This window comes from Phyllostomus discolor, chromosome 2 (assembly GCF_004126475.2).
Source record: "Phyllostomus discolor isolate MPI-MPIP mPhyDis1 chromosome 2, mPhyDis1.pri.v3, whole genome shotgun sequence".
Taxonomy (NCBI): domain Eukaryota; kingdom Metazoa; phylum Chordata; class Mammalia; order Chiroptera; family Phyllostomidae; genus Phyllostomus; species Phyllostomus discolor.
This window is the reverse complement of record NC_040904.2, coordinates 92103864-92123599: the sequence shown is the minus strand read 5'-3', so window position 1 is coordinate 92123599 and position 19736 is coordinate 92103864. Positions and strand designations below refer to the sequence as shown.

Sequence of the window (19736 nt, the reverse complement as noted above, 5' to 3'; positions counted from 1 at the left end):
CAGGCTGAAACGAAATGATACATGTTGTGGACTACATGTTCATGTTTCTCCAAAATTCCTATGTTGAAATCTAATTCTCAATATAATGATATTTAGAAATGGGACCTTTGGGAGATAATGAGCCATGATTGTGAAGCCCTCATCAATAGAATTAGTGTCCTTATAAGAGGAAGACACAGAAAGCTAGCTTGCATTCTGCTTCCACAATGTGAGGACACAATGAGAAGATGACTGTCTGCATACCAGGAAGAGGTCTTCACCAAAACTCGGCAAAGGTGGTGCTCTGATCTCAGACTTTCAGCCTCCACAACTGTGAGAAATAAATTTGTATTGTTTATAAGCCACCAAATTTGTGGTAATTAGTTGTGGCAGCCTAAACTAGGACACCATGAGATAGTAACTGAAATCCACATCAAGAAATTAAAAATATGGTAAAGGTCATTGTATAGGTAAATGCTAAACACAGTATAAATGAGGTACCATTCTTCTTACTGTTCTTGCATGGTCTTCACCAACACCTTTTTTTGTAGTTGAGTAGTGATGAATGTCCTGACTGTTCACATATTTTCCTCTGATACTACCCCAATGAGGAAGGCAAGAGGATATCGCATGATTGGTGGGAGTGTAAGTCTAGGCTCCCACATGGTCTCCACCTATTCACAGGGTCGTGAGGTGCCTCTTCACTGCCTAGTGGGTATAAAAGTCTGAACTTCCACTAGGCCTTTTATGATACCATCCTGATTGGTGGAGGGTGGGAGTAGTAGGGTTCTGGAACCTTGTTGTAGTCTTACATGGATGAAGTCTAGTCTTCCCACTCAGTTTTTGCTGGTGTATACATTTGTTTCCGTGAGTGAGGGGTAAGTGAAAGCTTACCTGTGCTGTTAGACTGAAGTGAAGCAGTTATTGGTAAATCTTTTCTAAAAAAAGGTAGGCTGCCTTTTTCCTTTTTTTTTTTTTTTTTTAGAGAACAGGATTTTAAAATCTGTAACTTATTGGCATTTCCAGGTTCCAGCTTCTACAGTACCCAATCTGGAACATATGAGGCAAAAAGACGACCTAGGGAACTCGTCCCTGTGTAGTTAATCAGGTCTCAAGGTCCCTATTTCATCTTCTTTCCTTTCATCTTTCAAAGTCTTTTTGTGTTGATTTTATATATAATGTTCAGGGCTTTGGTTGTGTTTATTGGGAGGAATAGGGGAAAGTACATAGACTCCATCTTCCCAGAAATGGAAATCCCACATAATTCAATTTTAAAAATGAGACAAAAGACTTAGGCTCTTCACAAGCAAGAATGATCAATATACACACGAAAAGATAGGCACTCAACATTATTATTCATCAGTTAAATGACAATTAAATCTGTCATTATAATAATACCAACACCCAAAAGAAAAACTGAAATTAAAAAAAATATTGTCAATACCAAGTATTGGCAAGATTGGTGGGAGTTTAAAATTGGTACAATTACTTTGGCAGTATCTACCACAGTTGTATTTTACATGCATTATGACCCACTAATTGATGCCTAGATACATACCTAAGAGAAATAAATATGTCCACCAGAAGACATATACAAAAATGTTACAGGACCCTCATTTTTGGTAACCAAACTAAAAAACTTTAATGTCTATTGACTCTAGAATAGATAAATAAATTGTAGTAATATTCATAAAATTAAATACAACACAGCAATAAAATAAGAAAGAAGAAAATTGTGTTTGGATTAATGGCACAAAATAACAAGTGAGAGAAGTCAGGCACAAAAAGTACATACTCTTTGGTCCCATTTATGTAAAATGCAAGAATAGGCAAAATATTAAAAAGTAATGGAAATCCAAATCATGGTAATTCTGGGGAAGGGATATTAACTGGAAAGAGATATAGGAGATATTCTGGGTTGCACAAAATACCCTGTGTCTTTTTATGGGTTGATACATAGATAAATTAATTGAGTTGGAAACTTAAATTTGTATTTGTATATGTTCAAAATTCTTTTGAGTTTTTTCTTCTGTTTAACTTCTTAACTTTTGAGATCTATTATTCAATCACACCTTCCTCAACTACCCACTGTTTCTAGTTTAATTGCCATTATACATATTTACTCTTCAGCTTCTTTAGTCTTCTACCTATCTATCAAGACTGATATTATTGCTCCAACGCCTCACTATAGTGAACTATGGATAATATTCCAAATGCATTATAGTATTTCACAAAACACTGTGTATATGTAAGTTTAGTTTATCTCTCAAAATATGCCAAGACATTACCTCATTTATGCCAACCTGTTATTAATTCTCAGAAAAATTTCATTATTTTTTGTATGAATAATCTTTGGCCCAGAAATATGGGAGCTTCTTGGTGAAATCTGAAACTGACCCCCCCATACAAGGAGAGCCCGAAGAAAGAGGCAGCCATACCAGATTGGTAGGCGGCAGATTTAATAAGCAAAAGAACTTGCAATACTTAATAAAGCTTATCTTAGGTGGCTGCAAGACATGCAGATCTCCTTACACACCTGCCAAAATCTTAAAAGTTTATATAGAGACTGACCTTATCTATGTTCAGCCTCATATACCAGATGTTCAGATGGTCTTAACAACACATTGCTCTCTCAAGGTTATGCCTTTGAATATGGCTCTCATTGTGGGAATAGTGGGCCAAACATGTATTACAAGGACAGAGGAGGGAGTGGGAGTCTCTGATTCTCTGGGTCTAATTGTTAGGACAACCTGCAGTCACATCCTCTCCATGACCTTCTCCAACAATGACGAACAAGACTGCTTTTATTGTAATATATACATTATTGGTACCTGTTTACAGACAAGTAAGCTGCTTTGAGGAAGAAGTTACTTATCACTTATTTCTGTATCCCCCAGGATTCCTATATATATAGAAATAATACAGAGAAGGTGATTATTATTTTGCCAGATACCCTCATTTCTTCACTATCTTAATCAAGTCACCTAGTTCCTTTCTGTCTTAAAAGGCTCAAATCCTGATTCCTTTGAAGAGCCTTCATCAATTTTCTCAGCAAACAGCAATCATGACTTCATGTCTCCTCAATGATTATACTACATGGACTAAGTCATTCTTATAGCATTTACTATGCACCAAAATAATTCTGAAGAAATATGACTTAGTTTTTCTAAAAGAACAATTTATTGAAAGTTAGAAGTAAATAGGTTTTAATATACATAAAACTTCTTAACAATAAAGAGTAGAATTCACTTAAATGTAGGAGAACATTCTGCATGGCATGGGCCCAGCTCCCACTTGGACATGCACAAGACCCACGCCCAAGGATAGGTTCTCCCATGGGGAATCAGGCCTGCAATGTGCCTAGGCCGATTTGAGTCTTGCTTTTGCTAAAAAACTCCCTCACCCTGAAGTGAGGACATTTACTACACAGTAACTTCCTAAAATCCAAGCTAAACCTTCCAAGGATGAGTGTAACCGGTTCAACCACTTTTGCTTTTTCATTTGGAAATATCGCACTTCTGTGATGTGATTAGTGGCATTGGCTCCTTTGTTTTCTGTAAAAGGTAACCACCTAAAGTGAGCCTGTGCATAGTAAACAAGGACCATCATGTAATGTGCCAAGAAACCCAACTAAGGACTGTCATGGCAGAGGCTGTGGCTTTGGCTCCCCTTGAAAGAAAAGCCATGCTGTCCCTTTTCCTCCACCTGACTTGGTAGTCCATGTGAATGTCTCATTTCATCCATAATGATGCAGACACTGCGGGCTGGTGTCTGCATCGCTTAAAAATTAAAGAAGAAACCACAGAGAAAAAGCATCAATAGGTTTTTGTCTATTAAAAATTTAAATTTAATAATGGTGGACTTCTAGTCAAGATGGCGGCATAGGTACACATAGCTCATCTCCTCACACAACCACATCAAAATTACAACTAAAATACAGAGCAACCATCACTCATGACCATTAGAAATTGAGTTGAATTGGACATTTGACAACAACAGAATTAAAGAAACTACATTCATCCAGGCTGGTAGGAGGGGTGGAGATGTGTAATGGGCTGGTCCCACATCCACATTTTGGGGATGAAAATTTTGGAGGGGTCTCTCGAGAGTGAGGAGTCCCAGCCCCACACCAGGCCCCCTGAGCAGGCTTCCAGTGCGAGGAAGATAAGTCCCCCAAATTTCTGGCTGCAAAAACGGGCAGAGATTAAGTCACTGGAAGAAACCTCTGGAGCCAAGCAATTCCCCTTAAAAAGCCCACACACAGACTTACTCAGACACATTCCCTCTGACCTCCAGCACCAGGGTAGCAGCTTGAAAGACACCCAATGGTATATGGAGAGCAACTGAAGTATCTGGCATCAAGGTAGGAGCTGTGGGACAACTTTCTATTAGATAGAAAGGCATGCAAGGCCATTATCCCTCTTCTAGCTCTCCCCTAAGAGAGCCTCAAAGTCCACAGGCAGGAGACATATCTGAGATTCTGTAGGGGAGCTCCGCCCGCAAGGTCTCCTCCCCCTCCAGCCACCATGAATGAGAATAAGTCTACCAAGACATGATATGCTTGGGGAGAAAAGGTGGCTGAGCTCTCAAAGGAGAAGGGCCAAGAGCCTTTTCCTCAATGGGCTTTTATTGGGTTCATTTTGCACAAGAATACAGGTAAAGCTCATTAATCATTATCAGGCAGTAAGGATCAAACAATAGATAACAAAGAACTCTGAGGGTCTATTTTGAGTCAGGGTCTATTAGCTAAAGGGCTATAAAAAGTTTGGGAGACAAACTCATTTCATGCTCGGACCCTTATCATTTAACTGAAAACATTTTTAGCACAGCAGGTTTCACAGGATTTTACATATTCTTTCTTAGGCCTGATCACCTGGGGAGCCCACCCTTTCCAGCACAGGGCTACACTGCCCTCTGTCATTGTTTCAGGCTTAAGTCAGGCAGAGGAAGTAAGGCAGCCAAGAGATTAGGAGACTTCTCACAGTAAGGATGAGGACTCAGGCTTTGTCAAAGCCAAGGGGTGAGGGTCCATTACCCCCTTTTGCTGTAGCCCCCAAGTTCTTCCTTGGGGGCCTCCCATGTGGTCGTGCCTGTCTTAAGTTGTTCTCCCCTTTGGGGAATCTTACCCAACCAAGCATTGGGGACCAATTATGGATGAAGTAAAAGGAGCAGAAGCGGTGCCCCTGCTAGGGAGATAAGCTTTGTCTCCTTAGTGGCTTCTGGTCTGAAGGTCACTCCCTCAGCCTTAGCCATGGGGGGTTACAGCTCCTAAAACCAGGCAGGGAAGTTCCCAAGAAGATTCCATTAATCTGGCTAACTTGTTTACCCCAGCTTGGAGATCCCTTGAAATTCAGTCTGACTCAAATTACAGGCCCAACCTGTTAACCATGACTTTTCCATACAAACGGCCTTGGCTCATGCTTCAGAACTTCCTATATCTTCTCAAACAATCAACAGCCCACCTCAGTGAGCACCTAACCCCTGTACCTCTTTCTTAGTGTTCTTAGACCTGACACTAGCAGCAGCCAGACAAGATTCACAACTTGGCTTTGCCTGGGAATCTCCAAGCCAAGCACACATTATAGCTCATGCAGGTTGGCCCTGGGCAGAACACAGTTGGGGATACCACCCACTGCACCACCCAGGAAAACCCAGAGGTTGTGTACCCAGTAAACAGCTACAGACCATGTTGGAACACCACAACCCTACCCCTGCACAGCTGATACTCCACAGAGAGCAGAGGTTGGTGGTTGGTAGTCACAGCCAGTCCTTGCTTCTGACTGGCCTAGGTAAATTTCTCCCATTGATCTGGCAATAGCAATTAAAGCTCAACTACAAAAGGAAGGTGTACTCAGCCCACATGAAGGGTGCATCTCAAGTACCCAACTTGGGTAATAGGGAAAGCAGTGCCACTTGAACCTGCAGGATGCCTACTACATTAGACCACACTACCAAGACTAGGAGTCATAGCAGCTCTACCTAATACATAGAAACAATGACAGGGAGCCTGCCAAAATAAGAAGTCAATGATTCATGGCCCAAATGAAAAAACAGATCAAAACTCCAGAAAAGGAACTAAACAAATTAGGGATAAGGAATCTATCAGATGCAGAGTTCAAAACACTGGTTATAAGGATGCTCAAGGAACTTAGCGAAGGCCTCAACAGTATAAAAAAGATCCAGTCAGAAGTGAAAGATTCACTAATTGAAATAAAGAAACAACAGGGAAATAACAGTAGAGTGGGTGAAGCTGAGAATCAAATCAGTGATTTGGAACATAAGAAAGCAAAAAACAACCAATCAAAACAAGAAGAAAAAAGAATTCAAAAAAATGAGGAAAGTGTAAGAAGTTTCTGGGACAACTTCAAGCATTCCAACATTCACATCATAGGGGTGCCAGAAGGAGAAGAGAAAGAGCAAGAAATTGGAAATCTGTTTGAAAAAATAACAACAGAAAACTTCCCTAACTTGGTGAAGGAGATAGGCCTGCACATCCAGGAAGCACTGAGAGTCCCAGAGAGGATGGATGCAAAGAGGCCCAGTCTAGGACACATCATAATTAAAATACAAGAGGTTAAAAAATAAATCTTAAGGACTTCCGGCCAAGATGGAGGCATAGGTGGATGCAGTGTACCTCTATGCACAACCAAGATTAGAACAACAATGATTTAGAGGCAGAATAACACCCAGAACTGACAGAGAATTTATCTGAATGGAAGTCGAACAGCCAAGAAGTTGAAATAGACCTGTTCATCCAGACCGGTAGGAGGGGTGGAGAGGAGCAGCTGGGCATGGGTCGCAGCATGGGTCGCGGTACGGAGAGCAGAGAATGTTGGGCGCATAAGGCAACCTGGAGCATGTAAGGCATCTGGGGCACACAAGATCGCAGTGGGCAGACCCTGAGTACGCAAGCGGCAGCCGGCAGACTCAGCGATTGAGGACGAGGGCAGAGCGCGAAACCCAGAATCCCAGGGAAGGGACTGAGGTCCCAGGAGAACGGAGCTACCGCCATTGTTACCTCCTGCCCCCCCGCCCCCACATACAATGTCACAATCTAGCAACTGGGGTACCCAGCCCTGGTGAACACCTAAGGCTCCGCCCCTCACTGTAACAGGAGCAACCAGACCAAAAAAAAAGAGAGAGAGAGAGAGAGAGACATGTCTCAAACAGAAGAACAGATCAATGCCCCAGGACTCATCCTTTTGAGTGACTAAGAGATAGCCAGTCTATCAGATGCACAGTTCAAAACACTGGTGATCAGGAAGCTCACAGAATTGATTGATTTGGGGCACAAATTAGATGAAAAAATGCAGGTTACCATAAAAGAGATGAAGGAAAATGCACAGAGAACCAACAGTGATGGGAAGGAAACTGGGACTCAAAACAATAGAGTGGACCAGAAGGAAGAAAAAAACAACCAAACAGGAAAGAATGGAGAAATAAGAATTCAAAAAAATGAGGAGAAGCTTAGGAACTTCCAGGACATCTTTAAACGTTCCAACATCCAAATTATAGGGATACCAGAAGGGGAAGAGGAAAAGCAACAGATTGAGCATGTATTGAACAAATAATAAAGGAGAACTTCCCCATTCTGGCAAAGGAAATAGACTTCCAGGAAGTCCAAGAAGCTCAGAGAGTCCCAAAGAAGTTGGACCCAAGAAGAAACACACCAAGGCACATCATAATTACATTAGCCAAGGTAAAAATGAAGGAGAGAATCCTAGAAGCAGCAAGAGATAAGGGGACAGTCACCTACAAAGAAGTTCCCATCAGACTGTCAGCTGATTTCTCAAAAGAGATCTTGCAGGCAAGAAGGGGCTGGAAAGAAATATTCCAAGTCATGAAAGACAAGGACCTATATCCCAGATTACTCTATCCAGCAAAGCTTTCATTTAGAATGGAAGGGCAGATCAAGTGCTTCTCAGATAAGGTCAAGTTAAAGGAGTTCATCATCACCAAGCCCTTATTTTATGAAATGTTAAAGGGTCTTATCTAAGAAAAGAAGGAAAAAAACATGTATAGTAAAATGACAGCAAACTCACAATTATGAACAACCACACCTAAAGCAAAACCAAAAGAAACTAAGCAAACAACTAGAACAGGAACAGAACAACAGAAATGGAGATCACATGGAGGGTTAGCAACAGGGGAATGGGAGGAGGACAGAGGGGGAAAATGTACAGAGAATAAGTAGCATAGATTGTAGGTTGAAAATAGATAGGGGGAGGGTAAGAATAGTATGGGAAATGTAGAAGCTAAAAAACTTATAAGTATGACACATGGACATGACTAAAGGGGAGGATGTGGGTGGGAGAGGGTGTACAGGGTGGAGTGGGGTGAAGGGGAAAATGGGACAAGTGTAATAGCATAATCAATAAAATATATATATATATTTTTAAAGATTTTACTTATTTATTTTTAGAGAGGGAAGGGAGGGAGGAAGAGAGAGAGAGAGAAACATCAATGTGCAGTTGCTGGGGGCCATGGCCTGCAACCAAGGCATGTGCCCTGACTGGGAATCAAACCTGCGACAATTTGGTTCACAGCCCACGCTCAATCCACTGAGCTACGCCAGCCAGGGCAATAAAATATATTTTAAAAAAATCTTAAAAGCAGCAAGAGAAAAGCAGTTATTTACCTACAAGGGAGTTCTCATAAGAATGTCAGCTGATTTCTCAAAAGCAACTTTTCAGGCCAGAAAGGATTGGCAAGAAATATTCAAAGTCATGAAAAGCAGGAACCTACAGCCAAGATTGCTCTACCCAGCAAAGATATCATTTAGAATCAAAGGGCAAGATAAAGGGTTTCCCTGACAAGAAAAAACTTAAGGGGTTCATCATCTCCCAACCCTTATTATATAGAATGTTAAAGGGACTTATTTAAGAAAAAGAAGATCAAAACTATAAACAATAAAATGGCAATACATACATATCTATTAACAAATGAATCTAAAAAACAAACTAAGGAAACAGCAAAAACAGAGACGGAATCATGGATATGGAGATCATTTTGATGGCTGCCAGTTGAAAGGGGTTTGTGGAAGAATGGGTACAGAGGTGAGGGGATGAAGAAGTACAAATAGTTTCAGAATAACCATGAGGATGTAAAGTACAGTATAGGTAATGTAGTAGCCAAAGAACTTATATACATGACCCATCGACATGAACAAAGCTGTGGGGATTGGTTGAGGGAATACAGGGATGCTGGGTGTAGGGGGGCAAAGGGGAAAATATTGAGACAACCATAATAGCATAATCATAACATATAATTAAAAATAAATTTAATAGTGATGAAATTTTTAAAAAGCACAATCAAAATTCTAAAAAGCAAATAATGGATGAGAGAAAATCATAGTATATATTATAGAAATAAATCATGACTATTTCCCACTAAATTCCACCAAGATGAATTGCATAAAAATGTATTTATTGGGGCAGAGTTAAGTAGGGTAGAGAAATAAATGAAACACAGAGGAAATAAAATAACTTTAAAATAAACATCAATATTGTTCTCACAAATGTATATATTGATTGTTTCATTGTTAATCTAAATCTAGATCTAATAGAAGAGATCTTGTATACGATCCTTATATTACCATCTAAATGAGTTACTCATCAGCAATCTCAACTTTTATTTTATTAAAATATTATGTACATATTATCAATTTTAAAAGCCTCCCCTAGTTTTCTTGACTGACCATTCCTAAAATGGATTTACATTGTTAACTTTGTGAAGAGAATTTCCTTCAGCAAAGTCTCTTGATTTGTGGCCGGTCACAAGGAGACCACTTGTGAAGGCTGTGAGTACTTCTCTGTGAGCCAGGAGGATAATTCAGTCAAAGATTCTTTTGCATTTACTTCTGTGTTTGGTGGGTTTGCTTTTCCCTTTCCCCTTCTTTGACCTCTTTCCTCTGCACATTTTTTCCCCTTAGGGTTCAGAATAGTTTCACAAAGGCTTTGAGTGAATAAAATTATAAAAAGGTATTGCACAAGCCAAAGAAGTATCTACATTTCTAAATCGTTGCAAAATTTCTCCCAAAATATTTTATGATGAGAGTGGGAATATGAAAACTGATTCAATGATAATATCAGTAAGTAATTTTAATTAAGTTATTTACATATATATTATGCCTAGAAAAAAGAAATGCATATATCATTCTTCCTAAAAATTTCACCTTGCCTGTCTGTCTTGATTCTATTCTCCCATATGCTCAAAATAGCTATTTGTTTTTCCCCCTAACCCAGCAACCTGCATCATCACATTTCAAAAATCTCTATAATCCTTTTTATCCAGGAAACTCACTGCTACTAGAATTTTGGGAAATCAGTGTCCATGGGCTCTTTGTCAGAAATTCACTGTACCGAAACTCTAAATTAACATAACAATAAAATTTCTGAAAGTTCCTTTTCACTGTTGTGTATTTAAAAAAATATGAACACACCTTAAGTCTTTGAAGGCTGCCTTAGATGTGCAAGGGAAATGATGCAGTGTAGCACCTTGGAGGACTGTACTTCATTGATTGGCTAATCAAGTCAGGTGTTATAAACTCAAAGCCAATGAGTGTGGACCAGGGGCGGGGCTTGGAGCAAGTAACTGTCAAGAGTTTGTGCAGTTGGTTTTGATGGATCTGGCGCAAACCTAATAGCCAGCCTTCACTTCTCACTTACATACCACAGGATATTACTCCTGAGGCTTTGGATGGTGAGCCCTTCCTAGTTTCCCCCTTCTGGAAGTTACACTTCCACTCTGGTACTTTCTCCTTCAGCCTCCCCTCCGAGAGGAACAAATGGATTCCAGCCACAGATTTGGCCAACCTGTTATCTCTTGGAGTTTCCACCTTTCCTGTGCCAGCTGGTAGCTAGCTAATCAAGGACTTGCCCAAAGATCAATCAGCCTCTCAGTCGAAATGTCTGTCCCTTACCCCCTGCCCCCTCTCCAGTAACTTCCTATGTCAACTTTTCTAACTATTCTTCTGGCTGGTATTTGTTCCCTTTGCTTTAATGAGGTACTGAGAGGAAATCACACTGATGCTGTGCCTGGAGCTGAGCTGCAGGTCAGAGGGAGGAAAAGCTCATTCTTACTGAAGATGCACTAGGAAGGCAACAGGCCACCCACCTTCAGCGTCTGTGAGTAAACTGGCTGTTGTGTTGTGTGGTAGAAAAATTTACTGAATCAGCCAATCTCAGTTGTTTGTCTGTCATAAAACGTTAAATGAGAGTTTGGCAGCCTGTGAAGACTACTGGAATCCCACAGTGCCCTCTTCAGGAAACTTTTGTCACCTGAATCTTGTAAGGTTGTACAGATTAAGAGGAAAAAAGATTTACCATTTTCAGGAACAGGGTGAATTAATAGGACTTCTCCATGGGAAAGAGAATTTTGGAAGACTGACTGTTGAGGACAAATCAAAATGCCATTTTTGAGAGGGCAGTCATTAATGAAATCCACACACAAAGAGCATTTAGCCACTGTCTAATTTATTAGTAAATTAATGTAGGAAACTTGTGTGGTAATTGCAAGACCAATCAGTATTTTTTTTCTTAATAAGACATAGGCTCATAAATTGTCAAAAGTCAATTTAAGCTAAGTAAGAGTTTTAATTACATCAAAAGTCAGTTTATTCTCACTGCTTGTTCTTCACCCATACCTTTTAAATTATTAAACTAGAATAATATTAGCATTTATGCTAATTTAAGGTAAGATCATTTCTTAGGTGAAACGTTTGTTAGGAGAATTTGAAGTAGAGGTTGAAGAAGCCAAACTGAGTATTTGCCACATATTCACAGCCAAGATAGTGATATATATATATATATATATATATATATATATAAAATTTAAATTTCAAGGAAAAGACCTGGAGTAATTTTATCCTCTTCTAAAAGGGATCTATTAGGATTGAATATGTAAACTCATTAAAGCTTTCAAATAAGCAATTTTAGAAATGAAAGGAAGTGCTTATGGGAATATGAATCATCACTTTTAGTTTGAAAAACAATACACTACTGAAGTGTATTAAATTCTGAAAGCATGTAGGAATGTATAACTATAATTCACAAAATCATATTTTTTGGGTCAAGTCCAGGAGTTTTAGTCCTAGAGTAACAGTGAATAAGTTAATGTGTCCTCAGTAGTTATTCTTAACCAAGAACAATTATCACCAGTCTATCACAATGGCATGGAGTTCTCCTAGTGCAGTGTTTCTAAATATGGCTCCTCCTTAGAACCACCAGGAAGCTTTTAAAGTTCCTAATACACAGGCTTCAGACCAATTAAATTAACCTCTAAGGGTGCCACCCAGGCACCTATGTCTCTTAAACCCTCTAAGTGGTTCCAATGTGTAGTTAAGAATCTCTCTTTCACAAGGATAGCTGAGCTTGTTCTGCTCTATCACTTATATTATTATCAAGATCCCTTGGTTTACCTCTAGCTCTTGACATGTTAAAGTGAGGTTTAGGAACTTAAAATTTATTTAAGGTAAAACAACAATCAAACAAACAAGAAAAGCAGCTCCTGACATGAGGGAACTAGTCTAACACTCAGAGCTAGGTCTCATTCATTGTTACTAAGAGTCAGTCTGATGCTTACAGCTAGTCTATGTTACCCTCCTGTTGGCCATAAATAATCCCACAGAATATCGACATTCAATGAAGTCGTTCTGAGACCATAATAAAGTGAAAGAAAACAAAGTTACTGTGCAACCCATACAATGTCAAACATCCCCTCTCTGCTAAAATGGGTGATGGCTGTTATCTGTACCCATTACAGTTTGTTCTAGTCTGCCCTCCCTATAGAGATTATTGAGATACCCAACCACCAGTGTCACCCTGTGTTCACTCAACATTGTGCACCTGGCCTCCATCCAACGGTCTGAAAAGCTTTTTCATCTAACCTGTAGCTAGTCTCTATCACTTGGGTTGTATTTTTTCCATCTTATTTAAGTTGAAAGCATCATAGGAAGGGGAGGCACCCCTAATTTTGACATATCCTAAAATATTACTAGAAATAATTAAGGAGAAATAGGGCTTTTCTTTTCTTTTCTTTTTTAAATAAAAGCATTAGAAGACCACCAAATAGGCAAATCTTACTTTCTTTTGATCTTAGGTGCATTTTGCAGAATGTCATAAGAGCTGGATTCAGGTGGTCTGTAAGAAACAACAAAATGGATATGAATTCCAATATTGACAATTTCACTCATATTAACAAAGGATTTACTGGCACGTGGGTGGAATTTATCAGGATTAAGTTCACTCGTTATCCTCAGGACCTCCCTGAAATCATTTTAATAATACCTTTGATCTGCACAATTGGAGGTAGGTGTAACTCTTTATTTTAGCTTATTCCATGGATTTACTTTGTAAATGTCACCATACAGAATTTTTTAAGTACTAATAATAGGAAATTAGAATTTTGTTCCTAAATTCATACTTTTATTCCAAAATTTTCAATTAAATGAATCCAACAATAATCTGACCTCTGAGAAGAAACATGTAAAATCTAATTCATATTCTTTACCTCTATTGGGTTCAAAATATTCATACCTTCTAACTTGCTAGGTTATAGAAAAATGTAAATGAAGGGAAGAATTGAAACAGATAAGTAGAAAATTAAGGGTTGGGAGATTTTTTTTGTTGTTGTTATAGGCATTACCATAAATTGTAGTTTCATTCGCATTTTAAAGTTAGCTGTCCCACCACTTTCTCCACTTGGATAAAGAATTTTCAAAGTGACAGGCCTTCTGAATGGTTCAGTCATTTTTTAACCACTTGACAGGATGTCTCATTGGTTTTGTATAAGACATAAATTATTTCCAGCTCTTATGAGAAGAAAAGTACACTGTAGAAACAAAAAGAAGGCACTTTTTTTTTGCATTTTTTCACCTGGCTAGTAATTGTATTAAAAAGAAGCAGAAAACATTAAGCTGAAGAAAATGTGATATTGTTTATTGCACTGAACAAAGTTAAATATTCAGGTTTTCTAATGTGTATTAGCTAACTAGCAATAGGTAGCTGGTTTTTCTCATTGGGAAAATTATTGTAGCTAGTTCTCATTGTTACCTTGGGAATCAGCCAGGAGATTTTATTTAAGTTTATTTATTAACCTTTCACTGCAAGATTACTACAGAAACTACTCAACTTATAGCATGTGCAAAAACTGCTATAAACATTTTAGTAGTAACCCAAGAACCAGTGATCGCTAGCAATATTTATTACCAATCCTAAAGAAATGAGATACTTCATAGAAAAAATAGGTCAAGCAGCAATCTAGTGGATTAACAATTACATTGATTCTGTGTGCTTAACTGTGAAGGAGGGTTTCAAATACAGGACTTATAGGAAGTGAGTAGTAGAACAGTATTTCATGTCCTCAGTATTAAGAAATCATATGGAATTAAAGTTCTTAAAATCTAATATTTCACTGATTTTTAATAAAGACATTTTTTGCAGCATTTTTGAACCTACACTTGAAAGACTTTCCAATTCCACTCCCTGTGATATTATTTTTAATGGGATGCAGTTTTGAAATATTAAGTTTTACATCAGACAAGGTGTGTATAGTAAATATGAATATTTTGTACTACAGCTAAGACTCATGTAAGTACAAATATGGCTTTAAAATTTGTAAAAATACTTGCCTCTTCACTGTTCTGCCATTTGATAGATGTTTAGGATCTGGATAATATTAGATGTATGTAGAAAAAGGAATCATGCGTGAAAGAGCTGAAATCCAGCTAAACCCAGTCAAACAGAGCCTGGGTCTGAATCTAGGTAGGCAATTCAGAATAAGTACACATGCGGCTACTGAGAGTGTGAGTGGGTAATGAGTGATTGTAGCAGAATTCAAAAGCTTAAACAAGAATTGGTTAACAACATAGAAGTCCAGAAAGACTTAGAGCTGCTGGCACAAGACTCTAGTAGCAAGAGTAGTCTGAATTAAACCAATCTATTGCTGCAGTTAGGAATGTTTTGTGGGCTTCCCATTAGAATAGAGGCTAGTCTGTAAGTGTGCCTGACTTAGAATATATCAAAAATATAAACTGAATCTTGTATCTGGCATTGGAAGTGAGGAGCAAGGCAAACAATAGAGATAATCAAGGCAGTTCTAGAATTACTAAATAGACAGGAAGACCTGGAGACAGGTAGAGAAGAGGGAATGTATTTACTATAAGGGATAGAGAATGCAGTATTGATATAATAGTCCTCTAACCTAAGGGTTGGTGGAAAACTTTTTCTGTAAAAGTAAATATAGTAAATATTTTAGATTATGTAACCCACATAATCTCAGTCACAACTACTCAACCCTGCTACTGTAGATTAAAAGCAGCCATAGGTAATATATAAGTGAATTGGCATGATTGTGTTCCAATAAGACTTTATGTACAAAAACAGGCACTGAGCCAGATTTGGCTCAGGGGGGCCATATTCTGCCAACACCTACTCCAGTCAGTCAGAATATGAATAAGAATGTGTGTGAAAATGATTGACTTTCCCAAACTTAACCGGTGATGTAAATGTATTTACACATATACATATGCACATACCATGTATATGTATATGTGTATGTATATGTATGTAAGAACAAAAGCAGATTACTACTTTATTTGTCATGAACAGATTTTATAACTACATGATTTTGGTACAAAATCAATTACAAAATTTTTTTTGACAAAGATCTAAGACCTTTAATAGGTGCTTACAGTTTGTTGACTTTTTTGAAAAAAACAAGTTGTAAACTTATTACAAATTAAAAATGAGGTTCTTAAAATCCCAGCTTAACCAGATCTGCTATGAAACAATTTAAAACCCTGTAGAAGTGTATTGAGAAAAATCAAGTTCTAGAGGGTGGGGGGGATGGAGTGGAGGGATCAAAAAAAAAAAAGAAAAAAAGAGAAAACTCATGGACAACAGTGTGGTGATTGCAGGGGGCAGGGTATTGGGTGGAGGTGGAAGAGGGCATGGGGGAATAAATGGTAATGGAAAAAATACAATAAAATTAAAAAGTGGTGAAAAAACATCTTCGTCATTACTAAAAAGAGACAGTTTTAAGTAAAAATAATAAAAAACCCATGCTGCAGAGATAATGCAGATAGTTCTAGTCATCTGGTCAACAGGCAAAACGCAAGCACTTAAGGATTTCATCTCTAATCTTTTGTTTGTTTCTTATTGCTGGATTTTCATATCATTTCTTTGTATTGGATGACTACAGCAGATGATGGTAGAGATGATAAGCCAGCAGTTTGTTTACTCAGCCCCACCCTGCTCAGCCTCCAAAGGGAAGAATTCTTAATGGGTAGATGGGCTGTTTTTGTTTCTTTGTCATCTGTGGTTTGGGGTTTTCTGGGCACCTGTATCAGTTGAAGTTGTAATATGGACTGTTGAGGTGGCTGCTAACCTTGGGTTTCATCTTGATTTTCCTTATTTTTTCATTGCTGTCTCAGGCTGTCTTTGGTGAGGAAGGCCCCTGGGGAATTGTGGTCTATAGCCTTGACACGTGTTCTGTCTCACTGGCCTACCTTGTTTTCCTGCACTCTGGTTGTCAGCACCCTCCATCACTCCTCCTTGCACAGTAGGGTTAAAATGAAACTGGGAAAATGATCTGTACCCAGGTCTGGACTGCCCGTCACCTTGAAAGCCAAATTTGGGAGACAGGTGCCGAGTAGAAGGAAAGAAGTCTATTCCAATTGCTGACAATTTGGGAGACAGGTGACTTTCCTTGTGCTCAAAAACCCATATCCCCTCTCTGGTCAAGCCAGTGATTCTTATAGGGAGCTGGTGAGAATTCAAGAGCGGGGAGACTTCCTAGGGGGACTGTGGGCATGCTGTTTCTCTTGGAGTAAGGAGAGGGGGGCGCTGAAAGGGGATTCAAGTAGCTTCTTCTCAAACCCACTCCCTTCATCTGGTTTTCTCTCTCTATTTACATTAGCATTCCTCCCTCTAGGGGGCACTTGTGGTTCTTGGCCAGCATATTTCAAAGCTTGAAAGAGAACTGAAATCTGGGTTGATAAAACTTTGATTACTGGCTGGGAGATTTACAATTTAACATCTTAGCACAGACAGAGGTTTTTAAGAGAAGGGAAGAGAGAGAAAGCAGCAGGAGGTGGAGTTGTGGACATGCAAACAGTATCCTTGCTGATCCCGATATGGATCTTTATGGTTAGTGTCCTTGAGTTAGAGGGACTCTGAGGTCAGACTGTATCTTAGGTTTATTCAGGAGCTGAACCTGTTTCTTCTAGTAAAGTATACTTAGAAACTTTTAACATGTAAACTAGCTTTGAGAGAAAAATCAGGTTAGAGTAACAAGCTGGGTTTAATATTAACTTAGACTAATATGGGTAGCTGTATATAAGTATAGTGTGTTCATTCCCCATTACAGGAATACTGTGGTCCACACCCATAGGGTGTCTGCATGTGGTAAACTGGGAACCATCACCTTCAGTAGGGACAGTGCTATTGGGCATGGCCTTTGGGAGCACTCTCTGATCCCTCATTCTTTCCCCCACTCTCACCATTCTGGTAATTCTGCTGGTAAGTGGGTGGAGGACCGCTGAATACGGACAGTGTCTGTAAGAGTTATAGTCAGCTGCATATGTACTGCCTTGCACTGGAACTCCACTGGGACCTGTGACATTTGCTGCCTCCGCACCCTTTTCTCCTTCAACAACATCAAACTCCACAGTCTCTCCATCTCTTACACTGTGAAGGTACTTCCTAGGGTTATTCTTTATGGCAGTCTGGTGTATAAATACATCTTCCTTTGTGTCATTCCTGTTGATGAAGACATATCTGTTTCTTACATTGAACCACTTTACTATTCCCAAAACCTTCATTGTGATGACCTTCTTGTTTCTGCTGATGTGAGGCTGCCCAGACTAGGCTGCTGCTGCCTGTAGTGCTAGGCTTGGTATCGGCAGTGCTGAGGGTGCTGGAGGGGGTGGAGGGGGCGTCGTGCTGCTGCTGGGTCTCAATCTCACTGCTCATGGTTGCCCTGATGGTGACTGGGGCTGGCTGCAGGCAGATGTGGCTCCTCTTGAGGTGTGATGGTCACTAGGCTGGCAGTGGGGCTGATCAAGACTCTCTGGGGTCTGCTCTCTGCTTTCCCTATGGGTTGAACTCAATTTTAAATACTTCTATAAACTTTACTATTGTCAATAATTCTTTAAGGGAAGAAATCACATGTCAAAAATTGTGAAGGGTCTATTATTTTACTCTACTTGCAAGCTAATACTTTAGCCTGCCACAGTTTCATGGTCCTGGCAAAACCGACGCAAATCCTGGGTTAGTTAAAAAGGATTTTATCATTCATCACAAAAGCAGAAGCCACAGACAGTATCAGCATTTTCTTGTGCCTGTTCAGTGAGTCTCAGTTCCCACAGAGAGAAGCTAACAGGGCCAGACAAAACCTGCATGCACAATGGATTGGATTACAAGAGAAGAAACATGAGCTTAGAGAAGTTGAATATTTTATGATGCACAGCTAACTCATCTGCCCTCTTGTCCAGGGGGAGATGTTATCTTTACTACAGTGAACTATATGGTAAATATGCCTCTTGCACTAGAGAGAAACACTTGCTCCATCTGCCAAAATTGTTAGTCATTTGACTTCCAGTCAAGATGGCAACTTATGTAAGCACGGCTTACCTCCTTGCACAACCACACCAAAATTGCAACTAAACTATAGAACAACCATCATTCAGAACTGTCAGAAATTGAGCTGAATGGAAGTCCTACAATTACAGAATTAAATAAGAAACAACATCAAGACTGAAAGGAGGGGTGGACACATGGAATGGGCTGGTCCCACACCCATGTGTGGTAGATAAAAGTTGGGAAGGATATTTCAGAAGTGAGGGGTCCCAGCCACACACCAGGCCTCTCAGCCCAGGTTTCCAATGGCAAGAGGAGAAGTCTTCATAACCTCTGGCTGTAAAACCCAGCAGGGATTGAAACTGTGGAAGACAGAAACTGCTAGAATCCTAGGCAGTTCCTCTTAAAGAGCCCATGAACAGACTTACTCAGACTCTATTGCTGTGGGCTCCAGTGCCAGGAAACCAGGTTAAAAGACATCAGATACATATGAGGAAGAACTGAGTTGTCTGTCATCAGGGTAAGAACTGGGGGGCAGCTTTCTCTTAGACATAAGTGCTAGTAGAGGCCAGCATTCCTTTTCTGAGTCCTTTCCCCACAGAAGTGGCAGGAAGGTACCGTATCTGAGACTGCATCAACCTGACTCACACTGTTTGTCCTACTCTGGTGATTCCCTGAGGCCCTGCTGCAACCAACTTTCAGGCCCACTCAAGCTGTTTCCAGTGGCTTTTATGCACAAATGGCTTTTCTTGGCACATGCTTCAGATTTTCCTAAATTCAGACAAGAAGCATCTGGCTTTGGTGAACCCTGATCCTCTTGCTAAGTGGCATGAGGCCTGGCACTAGTAGTAGCTGGCCTTGGTTCACAGTTTGGCCTCACCTGGGCACCTCCAAGCCCAGCACAAGTTGCAGTCATCTGCAAATCATTTTGTAGCTTATGTTGTGTGACCCAAGACAGAACACAGGTGGTTGCTGACCTTGGACATGCCAACAGCAATCAAGACTCAACTACAAGAGAGTATACACAGTCCACAGTGGGTACACCTAGAGTACCCAGCTTGGGTAATAGGGGAAGCTATGCCACTGAACCCTACAGGACACTTACTACATTAGGCCACTCTATCAAGCCTGGGAGATGTAGTAGCTCTACCTAATATATAGAAACAATCACAGGGAGCC

The 19736-nt window shown here is 39.7% G+C and overlaps 1 protein-coding gene and 1 pseudogene across 1 annotated transcript in view; one reads left to right on the top strand and one right to left on the bottom strand.

Moving 5' to 3' along the window:
* Positions 1–13135: 13135 nt before the first annotated feature.
* The window catches only part of SLC9C1 (solute carrier family 9 member C1), a 101148-nt gene continuing 94547 nt past the window's right edge, over positions 13136–19736 (top strand). The window contains exons 1-2 of the mRNA XM_028504510.2: positions 13136–13286; positions 14421–14521. Of these exons, the coding sequence (XP_028360311.2) occupies positions 13136–13286; positions 14421–14521 (252 nt within the window). The remainder of the gene's footprint in view (positions 13287–14420; positions 14522–19736) is intronic.
* LOC114490502 lies at positions 16215–17951 on the bottom strand (annotated as a pseudogene).